General features: G+C 44.3%; 1 protein-coding gene across 1 annotated transcript; it reads left to right on the forward strand.

Annotated features, from left to right (window-relative positions):
• Positions 1 to 10,357: 10,357 nt before the first annotated feature.
• LOC122086101 lies at positions 10,358 to 11,775 on the forward strand. The gene is made up of 3 exons (XM_042654810.1): positions 10,358 to 10,886; positions 11,020 to 11,148; positions 11,410 to 11,775. Exons 1-3 carry the CDS (start codon positions 10,542 to 10,544, stop codon positions 11,590 to 11,592), a joined length of 657 nt encoding a protein of 218 aa, XP_042510744.1. The 5' UTR covers positions 10,358 to 10,541; the 3' UTR covers positions 11,593 to 11,775.
• Positions 11,776 to 16,725: the final 4,950 nt, after the last annotated feature.

Genomic DNA, 16,725 nt, shown 5'->3' on the forward strand with positions numbered 1-16,725 from the left:
CCGACTAGTCATTAGGACAGTCGACAACCTCGGTGGTATATTCAAGAGGGCCAATCGTACTACTTTTAAATTGCTAGAGTCAACACCTTTATTTTCTATCATTTACTTTTATGTTGAGAGCCGGTAGTCGGCATGCTTTACTTTTTTGAGTACTCACGGTGGGCCTTCTCCTACAGCCCTATGGGCGTATCACGGGATGGAGTTCGTGGCTCGTACCCGGAGTATACGCGCTCTGTGGTTGTAGTAGCACTAAACCAAAGACTTAGTAATGTTGTTTAGGTGGATGTGATTAAAAATGAATTGCATAGCATATAGTGCATATGGTTGTGATTGTTGTGTGGACTGTTGTGTGGTCCTTCTTTTCACTTACTGAGCTAGTGAGCTCATCCCACGTGTACACCTCTTTTAGATGATTTTACAGGTCACCAGCCTAAAGATCAAGGGTCGGGCCCCACAATCGAATTCCCCGAGGAGGATTGGTGGGTCCCCGGGGAATATGAGCATGGTACGGATTGCACGTGCGAGGCCTGTGCTGTGGGACCACAGCAGTGACTCCATACATGGTTACTTTTTTTGATTCTTTGATGACCCCTTTTGTGTACTTGATACGTGAATTGTTATTCTTTTTGTGTATATATCATTCCTGCGGGCCCACATGTAATTATCTATGTACTACAATTTGGGTATCAAGTATATTGGGGGTATTTACAGGTAAAGTAAGTCTTCCGTTGAACTTTTGGACATTATCTTAGATGTGTGTATGTTGTGGATGAGTACTGTATCAGATGATCCTGGAAGGTTGGGTTAACCGGAGTTTACCCGATCATCGATCCGGTTCTGTGTGAACGGGGTGTGACACAGTCTACCAAGGAAGTTCGAGAAATATGCACCCTTGAACCAGAAACGAACGGATGTGCTGATGTAGATAAAGGACTCCCCGGATGCCAGAGCCATGAAGTGGCCAGGGAAGATGGGACGACACCCCGAGAGATGCAATATGGACAAATATTGCCACTTCCACAGGGACCACGACCATGACACCGAAGATTATTGGCACCTCAAGGGAGAAATAGAAGGAATGATAAGAAGAGGATATCTAGGCTGATTTGTGGACCGCGAAAAAGAGGATCCCCAAGACGGTAATGATCGCAAGGACAACCGTCGTAGAGAGGGCAGAGGCCGCTATGAAAGAAGGGGGCCAGCCCATAGAGGCAATCAGAAACGGAAAAGGGACTAGACACCCGAGGAAGCTGACCATCACCTCTGGGATGAGAATAAAAGCCCAACTAGGATTATAGTGACAATCTGTGGAGGCCTAGCCACTAGAGAAAGTTTAGTCTTGGCCAGGAAAGCAAAATCCTATGCGAGAAGCGTACATGTGGCTGAATGGTCGAATAAGAAGGCGAGGACAGGGACGGGGATGGTTATTTCCTTCTCAGACGATGATCTGGAAGGGGTACACACTCCACACGATGATGCCCTGGTAGTCACCATGACCATAGCCGATTGCAGAGTGAAGAGGATCTTGGTGGATAACAGTAGTTCAGCTGATATCCTGTTCCTTGAAGCTTTTCAGAAGACGAGGGAAAGTTAAAGAAATTCGAACACCCGTTGCAAGGATTCTCTGGCATCCCAGTAAAAGTGGAGGGATTGATTGAGTTACCAGAAAGAGCCAACATCGGGGATCGCCAAGTAACAACCATGATCAACTTCCAAGTAGTAGGCATTACTTCGGCATACAATGCCATACTAGGGAGAGTTAATTTAAACCTGTTAAAGGCTGTTGTCTCCACACCACATCTCAAGATGAAATTTTCAACCAAGAACAGTGTCGGTGAATATCGAGGCGATTAGGAGGCATCCCGGAGATACTACACCACTACCTTATAGGGAAGAGAGAAGGCGGGCGAGGCACTCCCGATAGAAGATCTGTGCGATGACACCAGTTATCAAAAGGGAGAACCGACTGAGAATCTGATATAAATTGAGGTCGAAGAGGGGGATAACACTCGCCAATTCCAGGTCAGGGCTACAAAGCCAAGGCAACAACGAGAAAAAACTCATCTCATTCCTCCGAAACAACTCTGACGTCTTCGCTTGGTCGGCCTTAGACATGCCTAGAATAGACCGAGAGGTAATAGAGCATCATCTGAGTGTCAACCCGGTAAAGAAGCCGGTGCAACAGAGGAAGAGGACCTTAGCCCCCGAAAGGCAGTAAAAAATAGATGAAGAAGTAGAAAAGTTACTGAAGACCCAGTTTATCACACCCCGTTCACACAGAATCGGGCCAATGATCGGGTTAACATCGGTTAACCTAAACCTGCCAGGATCATCTGATGTAGTATTCCACCACAGCATATACACAACTAAGAAAGAGCTTATCAGTTCAGCGGAAGACTTGGTTTACCTGTGAATATTCCCATAATACTTGATACCCGAATTGTGATACAATAGTTAATTACATGTGGGCCCGAAGGCATGATATTTATACAATAAAAGATTAAAAGTACAATTCACATATCAAGTACATAAAGGAAACCATCCAAAAATCAGAGTATACAGCTCGACTCGGTATCAAAGCCTAGAGCTCGGCTCGGTATCAAAGCCTCGATCTCAGCTCGATATCAAAGGTTGAGCCCAGCTTGGCATCACATGGTAGAGCTCAGCTCAGCCTCAAAAGTAGAGCTCAACTCGGTATCAGAACTGTGGTCCCGCAGCACAACTCTCGTACGAGCAATCAGTGCCGTGCTCTAACTCCTCAGGGGCCCACCAGTCCTCTTCAGGGAACTCAACCGTGGGACCCAACCTGTGCTCTTCAGATGGATGACCTGCAAAATCATCTAAAAAGATGTGCACACGTGGGATGAGCTCACTAGCTCAGTAAGTGGAAAGATGGACCACACAGCAGTCCACACAACAAATCACAACCATATGCACTGTATGCTATGCAATACATTTTTAATCACATCCACCTAAGCAACATTACTAAGTCTTTGGTTTAGTGCTACTACAACCACAGTGCGCGTATACTCCGGGTACGAGCCGCGAACTCCATCCCACGATACGCCCATAGGGCTATCGAAGAAGGCCCACCGTGAGTACTCGAAAAAGTAAAAACATGCCAACCACCGGCTCTCAACAGAAAAGTAAATGACTGAAATTAAAGGTGCTGACTCCAACAATTTAAAAGTAGTACGATTGGCCCTCTTGAATATACCACCGGGGTTGCCGACTGTCCTAATGACCCGCCGGGCGTTATGTCTAACAGCCACAGTGACCCGACAACCATGATCACTGCTTCCCCCAAAATGGTAACCCAACACCTTAACCCCTGTTGGGAAGGGTCGTAGCATGGGAAAGTGAAAATCCTAAACCGCATGCTCCTATATGATAATAGTACGATTACATAGTGCCACCGCGTCCCATACCACGAGCCACCAATGCACTCGTTTCCAAGCCAACTACGGCATCTATTCTATTAATGCATTATGCACAATGATGTCAACATTCATCACATAAGCATCTCATCACTTGGCATTTAGAAAGTAAACATAACACCCATGCATAACAATGTGAGGATGAACTAATCTACATAGCATTTTCATTATGGCATGGCTAGACTAGATACAATTAAATGAATGCTAAACAATGCCTTGAAACAAGGCCAAACGTCCTCTCCCCACTTACCTGTAGTGTACAAGGGTTCTCGCTCGGTACCGGTGAGATCCGGTGCGAGAAGTGTAGGATTTGGTGAACCTAACATGAGTGAGCGGGGTTAGTATCTCACCATTTTGGAATCAAGATTAACACGATCCAATGACACGATTATGTTTATAATCCTAAAAGAAGGTCACACGTCCGATTTGGGTCCAATCGGACGTAAAAATCACATTCAGAGCCTCTCGGGTGGGTCGGACAGCCCACCTGTTTGACCCACCAATTAGACCCATCGGTCTGGACCGGCGGGTAGATCGGCCAGTCGGTCTGGCCCACCGGTTGGGCCAGGGGGTTTACTAAGACCGACGGGTAGGGTGGCCCACCGGTTGGCCCACCGGTCTGGCCCGTCAATTGTGCCCTGCCCTCTCAGACGGGTGCCCACAGGCGGGCTAGATGGCCCACCAGTCTTGGCGGGAAACCTGTTGTTTCTTCCCAACTTCCCCCAACCTTTGGGGATTCAAATGGGGCTTTTCCAAACCCATTCTTCACACATTCAAGGTCTCATAAGATGGCTCTAACCTAGATCTAGGTTAGATTTAAGGAATGGGAAGCCATCTTACCTTCTTCGCTCAAGAACACCTTCAAAACCCCAAAATCACTTCAAATCCACAATGCTTCTCCAACCTTGTAAATACTTCTTCAAATCCTTCAAGATCAACACATATACCATCTATTAAACCTTAGATTCATCATTTAAAAGGGGATTTACAAGATCTCAAGAAACCCTACCCAAATCAAGGGTTTTACTTGGGTAGGGTGAAGGTTTAAGGAACCCAAACTTTACTTACTTCTAAATATAGATCTAGTGTTGAAGATCACTCTTCCGACGTCGGAATGGGAAGATCAAGCCTCGGCGTCGTTGACATCCATCTCTTCTTCCTCTTCCTTCTCTTTTCCTCTTCTTTCCTTTCTTTTCTCTCTCCTCTTTACTCCTCTCACCAACGTTGAGTGTCATAAATGAGGAATAAAAAGAAAATAAATGCTATATATATACTTCTTAAAATAACTAAGTATTCACATGGGTGGGTGGATGCGCCCACCTGTCCGCCCACCTGAGGGCCAAAACTTGGAATTTTGACAGAATTCGGCCCTCGGCACGAATCTCACTCTTGGCATACGTTGTAATATACGTATGCACCTTAATATACGGTTACATACCTGCTTTATCCATACATGGCCTTGTGATAAGTGCATGTACACAGCTTGGGTGTTCCCGTCTCTTCTGGCACTGGCTCGGACTTGTCGGGCCAGCCGGTGTTTAAGGTCACCCTTGCCATCATAGTCCATAAGGAACCCACTCTAACTCCCTTCGGTTTGGGTCCTGCATGATTAAATCGGGTCAACCGTGAAATCAGACCGGGTCTAAGAAGTAGGGTATTACAAAGCTGACCTGACCAAAGGTCACCACCTCGTTTGGGAGCTCAGACCAAGGCCGAGCAGACCTGACTGAAAGTCACCACCTCGGTTGGGAGCTCAGACCAAGGCCGAGCGGACCTAATCGAAGGTCCTTACCTCGGTTGAGAGCTCAGGCAAAGACCGAGTGGACTTGATCGAATATCCTTACCTCGGTTGGGAGCTCAGGTAGAGACCGCGTTGACCTGATCGAAGGTCCTTTCCTCGGTTGGGGGCTCAGGCCAAGGCCAAGCAGACTTGACCGAAGGTCCTTACCTCGGTCGGGGGCACCGGTCAAATCCTACTTGTTCAGGATCCCTTAAAAGTCTATGGCCCTCGGACGTGGGAAACCTCTCGGATAAGCCGATGGAGCTGAACCAAGCCTCGTACTAGAGTAGAGGCATATTAATCCTTGGGCCGCCGAGGGGTTCGGCCTTCTTGCACCTACCTTATCAGAAAGAAAATACGAAAAAGCAAAAGGCAAAGGTATCTGAAGAAATGGAAATATTCATTCATTAAAAAGGCCCGAAGGCTGAGATTACATGAAAAGGGATGAAGGCTCACATCACAAAAAAAGAGAGAAATCCCAAAGGCTCACATCACAAAAAAAAGGAGAGAAAGCCCAAAGGCTAAGGTAAGGCGCAGGGTAGCTACAGGGGGCGTCTATCGGGTTCAAGGCCTCATCGTCAGCATGGTGGAGGGTCTCCCTATTGGAGCTATCATGACCAGGAGTCAGAGGCACCTCATGTTGCAGCTGAACTTCACCTTCCTCGCACAGCCTTTGTCGTCGGCGTTGGCAACCTTGGTGGCTGTTGGGGCTGCCTCAACACACTCCTCTTCGAAGATGAGCCCGCTATCCTCGAAAGAGACCTCTGGGTAATGGTCGAGGACCCAGTTCGGACCTCAGTAGCACCCATTGTGAACCCAGGGGTGATGGCGCGCTTGATCGAAAGCCCTCAGAGGCCCTATACTTCTCAGCCCCTCGGGTCTCGGCCTCCTGAACCCTTACTGTTATCTGCGCCTTTAGCTCCGCAAGATTGTGATCGCATTCCTGGAAAGTACGAAGAAGGTCATCCAGGTGATCCACCTTCTCAAGGAGAACCCAACACTCATTCTCCAGGACTGACTTCTCATGTTTGGAAGCCTCGAGGTCTCGGGCAATGGCTTCGGCCTGGATCACCAGCTGACCCACTTGGTTTTGGGCCTACATAAGACACCGATGGTCAGTATGTTGCAATGATAATAAATTAAGGTTTGGAAGACAGAAGCTTACCCCTGTCATGAAGATGCAAGCGCTAGTTATCATGGCCGCCGTCCCTTGTTGTTGTGCTTCGGTGACATCTCGGGGGAGACTGTCCTTCAGTACCAGCTCATGAGTGACACGCCCGACGGACAGAGTGTCATCTTCTTTAACCGACCACCGAGGGACGACGCCAACCTCGGCCCTAACATTCACAGCCCTCGTGCTTCTGAAGTCTGCCATGGGGGAAAAGTCTCGGGCAGACAAGCTATGGCCCAGAGCAGTAAGGGCCTGGACCGCTTTGGTACTGGGTCCTTCGGCCCTGGACCTTCTCTTCGATGGGGGAGCTTCAGAGGAGGGAGGCCCCTTCTTCTTCCCTTTCCTCTTCAGCCTCTGCTGCTGCTGCGCATCCCGCGCTCTGGCCTCCCTTATCTGGACTTGCCTCTCCGCAACTGCAGCCCTAGCCTCGGCCCTAGAGATTTGCATTGCATGAAGACGAAGGGAGTTAGTATGAAACATAAGTACTCGAGGCAAGTAAACTTGGGCTGGCCTAAGACTCACCCGGGCTGAGCCTGAATCTGAACAAGATGGCGTCGGACTTAACTGGATTAGCTTGAGCTTCGCCTTCGCCATCACCATCGCCATTGCCATCGACTCCACGTCTGTCCCAAGAAGGGCAGGAGCAGAGTTCACCGTCCTCAGATTGGGGATATCCCAGACGGTGCCGAAGGGCACCCCCTCGGATGACCTCACGAAGAAGAATTCCTCCTTCCACCCGTGGATCGACGTTGGGTAACCGTTTAGCAGTCGAAGGTCTTTCTAAGTACTGAAGTAGTACCAGCTCGAAAGCCCCTTACAGGCCTGAAGGAGGAAGCAGTTGACAAAGAGAAGGAGGGAGAGAGGCCTCTGGTGCCTAGAGAAAAGGACGACGAAGCTAAGCATTTGTCGCCATCCGTTCAGCGTCAATTGGATCGAACAAATCCCGCAGTGCCAAAACACCCGGGCGAAGAAGGGATGGAGGGGAAGCCGAATGTCGGCCTTAAACGCCTCCTTATATAAGCACAACTCTTTGGAGTTCCGATAGCTGGCTCGGTCGATTGATTTTGGTAGCCGGAGCTCGAAAGCATCCGAGATATTGAAGGAGGATCTTAGCTCCCCCAGCTCCAGCTCGTCCATGGTGGAAACGATGTGGAGAGCCTCCACCTTAAGAGGGTCCCGGGTCTAGGCTCGGGATTCAAGCACCCTCTCCCTGAATCCCTCACCGATTGAGCCACCCTCGGACCGAGACAGCAAGGCCACGGACGATGAGTTACGGGAAGAGGGCAAATTAGGGGAAGAGTCCGAGGGCATCCCTTGGACCCCCTTGGACTCCGATACCTACAGTTAGACATTGTCCTCTTGGAGGACTAGAGACTGTACCCAGACAAACAAGACATCGTACTTACTTTTGGTTAAGACGAAGCGCTAAGGGAAAAGGAACACCCAGACCGAAGGAATGTTCTTCGAAGGAAAAACAAAAGTGACCCAAAAATGGACCCCCATATTTTATAAATAGAAGAAAAACAATACGACTGCCCGAGTATTAACGATGTGGTCACGTCACCAATTACCACCCCTTGAGATTTGTGCTAGAGCAGACCTGATCGAAGGTCCTTACCTCGGTTGGGAGCTCAAGCAAAGGTCGTGCGGACCTGACCGAAGGTCCTTACCTCGGTTGGTGGCTCTTGCTAAGGCTGAGCTGACCTGATCGAAGGTCACAACCTCGGCAGGGGGCTCCGACAAAAGCTGAGCAGACCTAACCGAAGGTCCTTACCTCGGTTGGGAGCTCAGGGAAAGGCCGAGCGGACCTGACCGAAGGTCCTTACCTCGGTTGGTGACTCTGGCTAAGGCCGAGCTGACCTGACTGAAGGTCACAACCTCGGCAGGGGGCTCTAGTAAAAGCTGAGCAAACCTAACCGAAGGTCCTTACCTCGGTTGGGAGCTCAGGCAAAGGTCGAGCAGACTTGATCGAAGGTCCTTACCTCGGTTGGGGGCTCTGGCTAAGGCCGAGCTGACCTAACCGAAGGTCACAACCTTGGTAGGGGGCTCCGGTAAAAGTCGAGCGGACCTAACTGGAGTTTCTTATCTCGGTTGGGAGCTCAGGCAAAGGCCGAGCAGACCTGATCGAAGGTCCTTACCTCGGTTGGAATTTTAGGCAGAGGCCGAGCAGACCTGATCGAAGGTCCTTACCTCGGTTGGGGGCTCTGGATAAGGCCAAGCTGACCTGACTAAAGGTCATAACCTCGACAGGGGGCTCCGAAAAAAGCCGAGCGGACCTAAACAAAGGTCCTTACCTTAGTTGGGAGCTCAGGCAGAGGCCGAGTAGACCTGACCAAAGGTCCTTAACTCGGTTGGGGGCTCTGGCTAAGGCCGAGCTGACCTGTCCGAAGGTCACAACCTTGGTAGGGGGCTCCGACAAAAGTCGAGTGGACCTAATCGAAGATCCTTACCTCGGTTGGGAGCTCAGGCAAAGGCCGAGCGGACCTAACCGAAGGTCACAACCTCGGTTGGGGACTCTGGCAGAGGCCGAGTGGATCTGACCAAAGGTCCTTACCTCGGTTGGGAGCTCTGGCTAAGGCCGAGCTGACCTGACTGAAGGACACAACCTCGGTTGGAGGCTCTGGCAGAGGCTGAGAGGACCTGACCGAAGGTCCCGGTCGCAAGAAAAATTAAAGCTGGAGCCGAAGGAATAAGGCCTAAGGGACGCATGAATGAGAAAAAAATGTCAAAAAACTTGATTACTCCCACAGGAAGAGCCTCCTGGTGAGAGTAAGGGGGCTACTAATACGGCCAAATTGATTGCCCATAGGGTAAGAACACGTGGTATCTAAGAAAAGGACAGGTGTTGCTCACCTGTTAGAGGCTCCAAGGAGTCTGACCACGTCAACCGCGTGAAGAGAATATTCCCCATGAAGGGGATAAGACGTATCCGAGTAGGATTCGAAGAGGAAAGGAGGCAGACCCGAGGAGGACTCCTTCAAGGAAAAGAGAAACCCTAAACCCTAAGGACTATAAGAGAAGGCCCGAGCAGAGGAAAAAAGGTAAGCAGAAAAACCCACACTATTACCCTTGTGAAAAGCTGTGCGGTCGATCTCTAACTTGGGCGTCGAAGGACTAACCCCGGATAAACATCCGGGCCTCTGCCTTCTGTATTTGTGCAGGATCAACTCATACAGATTTTCGGCAGCAACAATCATCAAGCCCGATCAATACCAATCGGCCAACTAATTGACACCCATAGACACTTCAATACTCTCAATGAGACAACTTTTCTAAGAATTCAATGGTTGCACATTTCTACCAAAAAAAAAAAGGGATTGCACATGGGGTAGAGTCCTTTGATTTCTTTCCCATTATTTCCTGATTTCCCATGTGCCTAGAAAATTCTATAAAAGGGTCGACACAAGGTTTTAAAAAATAGAATCGGATTGGTGGAATCAGTTGTGACCGATCTTGCCAAAGTCAGCTGATTCTCATCGAAATCAACACCAACTGATTCAATCTCTAATTTTCCTAACCTTAGGTTTGTAGAAGTTTTTCTCTTTATAACGTAAATAATGAGAAATTCAAAAGAAAATTGCTGAAATTAGACTCAAATTTCTCAAATCATTAATGCAAAGAGTGTGAGAAGATCATAATTCATCCGGGGATTGTCCAAATGGTTAAGACGAATTAGAGATTGTGTGGATAAGCACACGGTCTCAGGTTCAATTTCCTATCTGTGCATCTGCAATTTAAATGAAGATCGTGTCAAGTTGATTTCCGATGAATCGAATCGGCCGATTTCTGAATTAAATTGCCAAAAATAAGAAATTATTCCGTAAATCTACTGATTTTAGGGTTTTCGGAACCGATTGTACAACCGCTTCAGTCTCCGATTCCGAGTTTTAAAAATCCATTTTTCTATTAGAAAAAAAAAAAAAAAAAAAAAAAAAAAAAAAAAACTCTGCTTCGCCAAGGTCGGTTTCCCCGATTTTTTTATTTTGGGTCTCCCACCTGAAAACCATTCACGTCTGAGCACGACTCGCGAGTCACAAGACTCACGACACCCTGGCCTCTTTCTGCGCTCAAGCCTCCGACCTTCCGATTGTTCTTCCTTTGAACCCTGCTCCGTGGTTCTTTTCGTTCTTGGGAAGAGAAGAAACGAAAGATTATGAGGAAGCAGGGCTGCCCCTCCTCCGCTTTACCTCTGGTTCATCTTCTCCTGCTTCTCACTCTGTTCTTCGTAGCCAAGGATGGTGGCATTGTTAGATTTGCAGAGGGAGGGAAGAGAAGGGTTCATATCCCAGACGAACTGGACGACGTGATCGATAACGAAGAGGACGAGGCCTGGAGGCAATGGGGTAAAAAATCTAGCCCATCTCAAGATTCCGAATTTGACCCTCCTCCGGATTTCGCTGCGATGGATCCGTCAAAGATTCAAGCAGAAATGTTGAAGCGGCAAACTGGCCCCTCCTATGGTTTCGTCAAGCTCCGATTAGGTGTTCGACGTTCGCCGGTAACCTAAAAAAATCCCTTCTTTTCCCCTATTCCTGTGCTCAATAGTTAATTTCTTCCAATTCTTGGTAATGTTTACTTGTGGGTTTCCTTCCAAATCTGAAAATCTGAAAATCTGAGATGGGTCTGTTCAGGAAATGGTCGGGGAGATTGCTATGAAATGGACCAAAGTTCTCAAGACCGGATCCGTTGAGGTCAATTTCATGACTGTTGATACCAGTACCATAATGTTCACCATGCAAAGAGGGAAGGACACAACAGAGGTACGCTGCTTATTAAGATCCTCTTGATCTCTTCTATCAGTTCAGAACTTCAGAAAAGTGAAGGATACGAAATTAGTTCGAAATTTTCTAGTATTCAAATTCAAGAATTTGAGACTAGAAAGTGAAGTAAAATTTTGTTCTAAAGAATTTGAGACTAGACAGTTCTGGGTTTTGTTTATTATAGTTTAATTATAGTTTTAATTTCATTTGGGTTTTGATTATGGAAGCTCAAATCACTTGTTTGTCGTCTATGTTTGCTAGTTGAAAGAATTTGTACTGAGTCAACCAGAGGCATATGAGATCAAGATAGGTGATAATGTCTTCCGGAGACCTGGAGATCCTCCTCTAGAGGAAGTTCTAGAGAAGCTTCATGCTGAGAAGAGTGGAGCCCATGATTACAGTTCTACAGAGTCTTCAGAGCAACTGAAATCTGATGAGCTATAGTATTTCTGATGAATCAAATTAAATGTTTCCAGCTTAGTGCGTTCAATTTGCTTATTCTTTGTCAGTTTGATTCAGTTCAGTAGTTCATGTATTGTAAACTTCATTTGATTCAGAAGATCATGAAAGCTAGCTGTTTTATGACAATTTTGATCCTCAATGAAACTGATCAAAGAATTCATAGCATTGAGTTCCCTTTCAATTTAACTTTCTTTCAAGAATTGGATTTCAAATAAAGTTCAGGAAGCATAACAGAGCTTCTTCCTGTGCTGCCAGGGTGTGCATCAGAAGGGCACAAAGACTTAACTGATTTTTGAATGAATCCATTGTTACTGGAGTGTTGGATCCAGATGCTTTGGTTTGGCTTCAACCTGCTTCAACACTACTCTGGAACTGAAAAAAAAAAAAAAGGTTTTCAAGAAACCACCATGTTCAGGGGAGACGGTATACAACTGTGACTGAAACTGCCATTGAAACAGAGACTAGCTTAAACGGTAATGCATCTGCAAATTGGCCCTAAACAGGATAAGACAAATCCGATGTCTTAACACAGCAACTGGATGAAATCTACATAGAGAAGTATTTTCTGATCAATTTTCAATTGGCACATTCATCTTTCACAAAGTTTTTCAATAAAGGCAATGCCACCAATCTCAGGATGCATTATTTTGGACTGGTTCCAGAACCAGAACCCACGCAACCAAAGCTGAAAACCGCAAAATTAAAACTTCAGGCTGGCAAGGCTTGTGTTCCATGTTTCTTTTAAATTTATAGTGTTTCTCTGAACAACTTAAGCCATCGTTTTAATCCTCATGATTCTTCGTGAGGAAAGAAGAACCATAGGCTCTGTCCACTACTAATGAAAAGTTGAGGTTTTGAAGTATTAGCTAACTTAAGTGATCGCTTGTTGTTAGACCAAACACCAACAAATCCGAAGTAAAATAGGGACACAGATTTAATGAGGTTCATATACTGATGTAGTGTTTTACGTCCTTGAGCAAAAAAGAAAATGTTTCATTATTGTAGAAGAGATGTTACAATGGAGATCCTTCAAAAAAAAAAAAAAAAAAAAGATTTTAGGTTGGCTCCTTCAATTAAAAAAAAGAAAAAAAAAAGCCTAGGTTTTTTCTTTTGTAGATTCCCCAATACTATTTAAATCTTAGGCTATTGGATGGAGAGAGCAAATTTTAATATTTGGTATGTATTACAACATATATTTGGTATATACTCTTTTTTTTAAATAAATTTATTTATAAGAAGAATATTGCTAATCAGCATATGCAGTATTTACTTTCATAAATATGCACAACTGGATTTATTTATTTGTTGGGAGAGAGATCGTCACGATGCTAAAGTACAGTTTCTTACCAATGAAGGGAGTAAGAAATCGGATCATGTAGCAGGGGAGGTTTAATGTGTGAGAGAGAATGTGCAGGAATATGCGCATTGGAGCCGTGGCAATCTGTTTTCCCTATTTTTGATAGCCACCTCATTACACAATCAACACCTTTTATTTAAATTGATACACTATAAAAGAGGGGGAGCGAAGTGGGACGGGAGGGGGGGTGGGGGTGGGGGTGGGGGTGGGGGCGGGGGTGGAAGGAGGAAGTTAACAACCAGGAGACTTGAACTCAAGACCTCCTGGTGCGTGTGAGCTTTCCACACCACAACCTCACCATTCGCCAAGGGATAGGCTTCAAGAGAAGGGAAGGGATTAGGACTGGGACTAGGACTGTTATAATACCATCAAATTATTTGATTGCTGTCATTAATGGGTGGATGTATTCATGTATGTATATATATATATATATATAATGATCAATCACATCGTCCTTGATTACTAGTTAACCGGTGCTACTCCATCTAATAATCCCAAATTAGAGGGTTAAAATAGTCTGTAATTCGGATCTGGTATAATTCCGTGAAATACCACCTTTAGGGGGTGACACGTGACTGATACCAATGCAACGGTCCAGATCTGGTACAACTAATAAAACCTTAAATTAGTGAAGAGTCATTTAAATCAGATCTGGACTGTTGCATTGGTATCAGCCACGTGTCACCCCCTGAAGGTGGTATTTCACGGAATTGTACCAGATCCGAATTGCAGACGATTTTTTTCCCAAACTAGAAGGACACTTAATTAAATCTATGAAATATGAATCACCGAAATGGTGGATCGATATGCAACTGCTCCAACTTTGATTAATTTATGTGTTATATTCTCAATATTTTTTCCCTTTTATTAAAATTGGTAATGTAATGTAAGGAATCATTTGTCACAATTAGTTAATTAGACTAATAATGGATTCTATGGTTTTAAAAGTATTGTGTATAAACCCTCACAAACCCTACCAATCTTCTCCACTCATATTCAATAATCTTGTTAGATATTAATGAGGTTTGTTAACATATAAGCTCAGTCTCTGTAAACATCAGGGTTTAAGAACATGGAATCAAGATCTAGATCGGTCTTGATTGATTCAGAATCAATCCAGATCGGTCTAAATCACCCTGGAATCAATGTTCTAATGGTGTAAAAATTGTCTACAGCTGTTGCACCAGTCCAATGAGCATTGGGTGGCTGAAAGTCACTTGGTCACATGCCCAGATGCTCACCTCACCTCACCGTTCACTACAGAAGATGTGGACTCATTCTAATGTCAAGATGTGGACTCATTCTAATGTCATAACCCTAGTTTACGCATAAAGATAGGACGAGCCGGATCAGTTAGAATTGGGATTCCGATCTAAATTGGCAGATCTGATTTCGTTTCTCTAAACCCTGATAAGCATACTTTAATCCATAAACCACCTTTAATTGTTTATGTCAGACATTTGTCTTTCCTACTAAGCAACTCAATTCTAAAGGAATTACTATTCTAACAGTTTATTTCTTCGATTTTGTTTTTCTTCATTTTAGGTTAGAGATTCACTATTCATCCATGATGATTTGAAAACATGATTGGACTTGGAAAGAGTGAATTTCATCGTTAACTCATGCTCCATACTGTCGAAAGTTTGAAACATCCTTCTTCGATCCAATCAGATCATCATAATTAATGGATAAAGAGATTCTCCCTTCATCATAAGTTAAGAGAAAGTCATTCTTCAACACTTGGAAGTTACAACCACTTACTCCCATCTTAAAAAATGAAGCATTCCATATTATCTTTCAGAAAGAAAGAGACGGAATTTATAGAAGAGTTACCAATATTGATGATGATTTCAGTTGCACCTCAAGAGAGAGCCTTGAAGATCTTTCACTCCTACTAGTGAAGGAAAACTTTCGCCATTGCATTGTGAGTGTAAGAAAAGTATATCCATCTAAGGTCATGATATTTGCTTGCAGCATTTCTAACTATTCGGTTAGCGTCTTTCACTTAATGAATCACGTGTTTTTCAAAGCATAACTATTTGTGAGTGTATAGGTTCAGTGATTCATGCCATGTGGGTTGAGCAAGATAAGCGGAATATGGGGAGCTTGTGTCCTCGTTCCCATTTACCTATGCCATGATTCTCATGGCCAGCCTATCCATAAATGCTCTACATCCCGCTATAGTATGAAGTTGATAATACTTCTCACTATTCCCAGATAACCTTCAAGACACCACCCAAAACCTTCCACACATAAAAACTAAAGCAAAAACAATGGATGCTTCTTTCCAATTATACATCACCTTAATATCGGACAATTCAAGCGCCCCTCGAAGTAAGTCGTGAGCATGCCTGAATGAAGCACTGTGTATGAGCACATGGGCTATATGATCAAGGAGCATTCATTTCTCATTTATTTATTTCATTTCCATTCCAAAATAACTCGAGTTTTAATAACCCTAACTGTAAGTTTCTCATTCATACCCCCAAATTAAGGTCATGATGATTAACATAGATACCAACTTGTCACACTAGTGAAGTGTTCGGGGTTTTCTCCTCACCATCCAACTGTTACCACACTTGTTATGCCAATGAAGTCTGTTATTATGTCCAATCCATAGGACTGAGATTTTGGTTGAAAAAGCAGTGCTTGAGGTGGGACCTATCAACAACTACTCATGCATGCATGCAGAGCCTATTAAAACCAAACCAAGAAAAGCTGGCTGGGCCATATGAGATGGACTCGAATTCAATGCGTCTCAGTTTCTAGAAAAATTGGAACCTTTTTTATATGTCCATTTTAAATGCCAATAACTCTGAAAATTTAGGGCTTGGAAAATCTAGGGTTAGGAGCACGGTCTAAAAAATCAGAATCGCTCATAACCGATTCTAATTTTGAACGTTTTAATCCAGTCGATTCTAGGGGTTTTTTCTCATTGGATCGTTGAGTTTTCAAGTCTGTAGGATCGATTCTAGGGTTTCTAAGCCCGATTCTTACCTGATTTGAACAGAATCAGCATCGACCAATTTGATCCTTAATTTCGATTTTCATAACCTAGATTAGGAGATAGAGCATGGTAATTGTTAGAGGACCATTGGTTTGCATGAATATGATTTAAATGTATGCAAATACGCACAATAGTATTTGATTGAATTAGACCTCAACAGAATCAGACATAATTTTTTCTATACACTGCTTTATTTGCCATGTGGCAATTTATTTTATTGTCTCAAATATGTTTGTTGAACATATAATCCTAATATGTGGTTGCACATTTGGTTGTGTTCTCGTGACTAGTTGTTAGTTTAGGGTAATATTGCAAATGTGCTTGTACCAAAGTTGTTGAACACTTAACTATGCCCTTCTTGTTGTCATTGAAGCGGTGAACTAAAAAATTGTAACAATATTTTGATTGCCTTTTCTTTTTTTTCAAAATGTTTTTTGAGTTGAAAAAAGAATTTATTATGATGTCATTATCAATCATTGTCTTGCACGGATTTTATCTTAATTGAAAAAAAAAAGAAAAAAGATTACAATTTCTTTTTCCTGAACTTTGATTACAACAAGATTATTCTTTAAATCTAATCATAAATAAATTAGATCCAATTCTCGAATTCAACTTTTGTTCTCGATTTCGCATGGTTTGAGGTATTAGTCTTGAATCGGCCTTATCGGGATCAACGATGACTAATATCAGGTCGATGAACTCTATAAAAATGATACATAAAAGAGTATTTTTGTCAATAATATACTCTGAA

This window comes from Macadamia integrifolia, chromosome 8 (assembly GCF_013358625.1).
Source record: "Macadamia integrifolia cultivar HAES 741 chromosome 8, SCU_Mint_v3, whole genome shotgun sequence".
Classification (NCBI taxonomy): domain Eukaryota; kingdom Viridiplantae; phylum Streptophyta; class Magnoliopsida; order Proteales; family Proteaceae; genus Macadamia; species Macadamia integrifolia.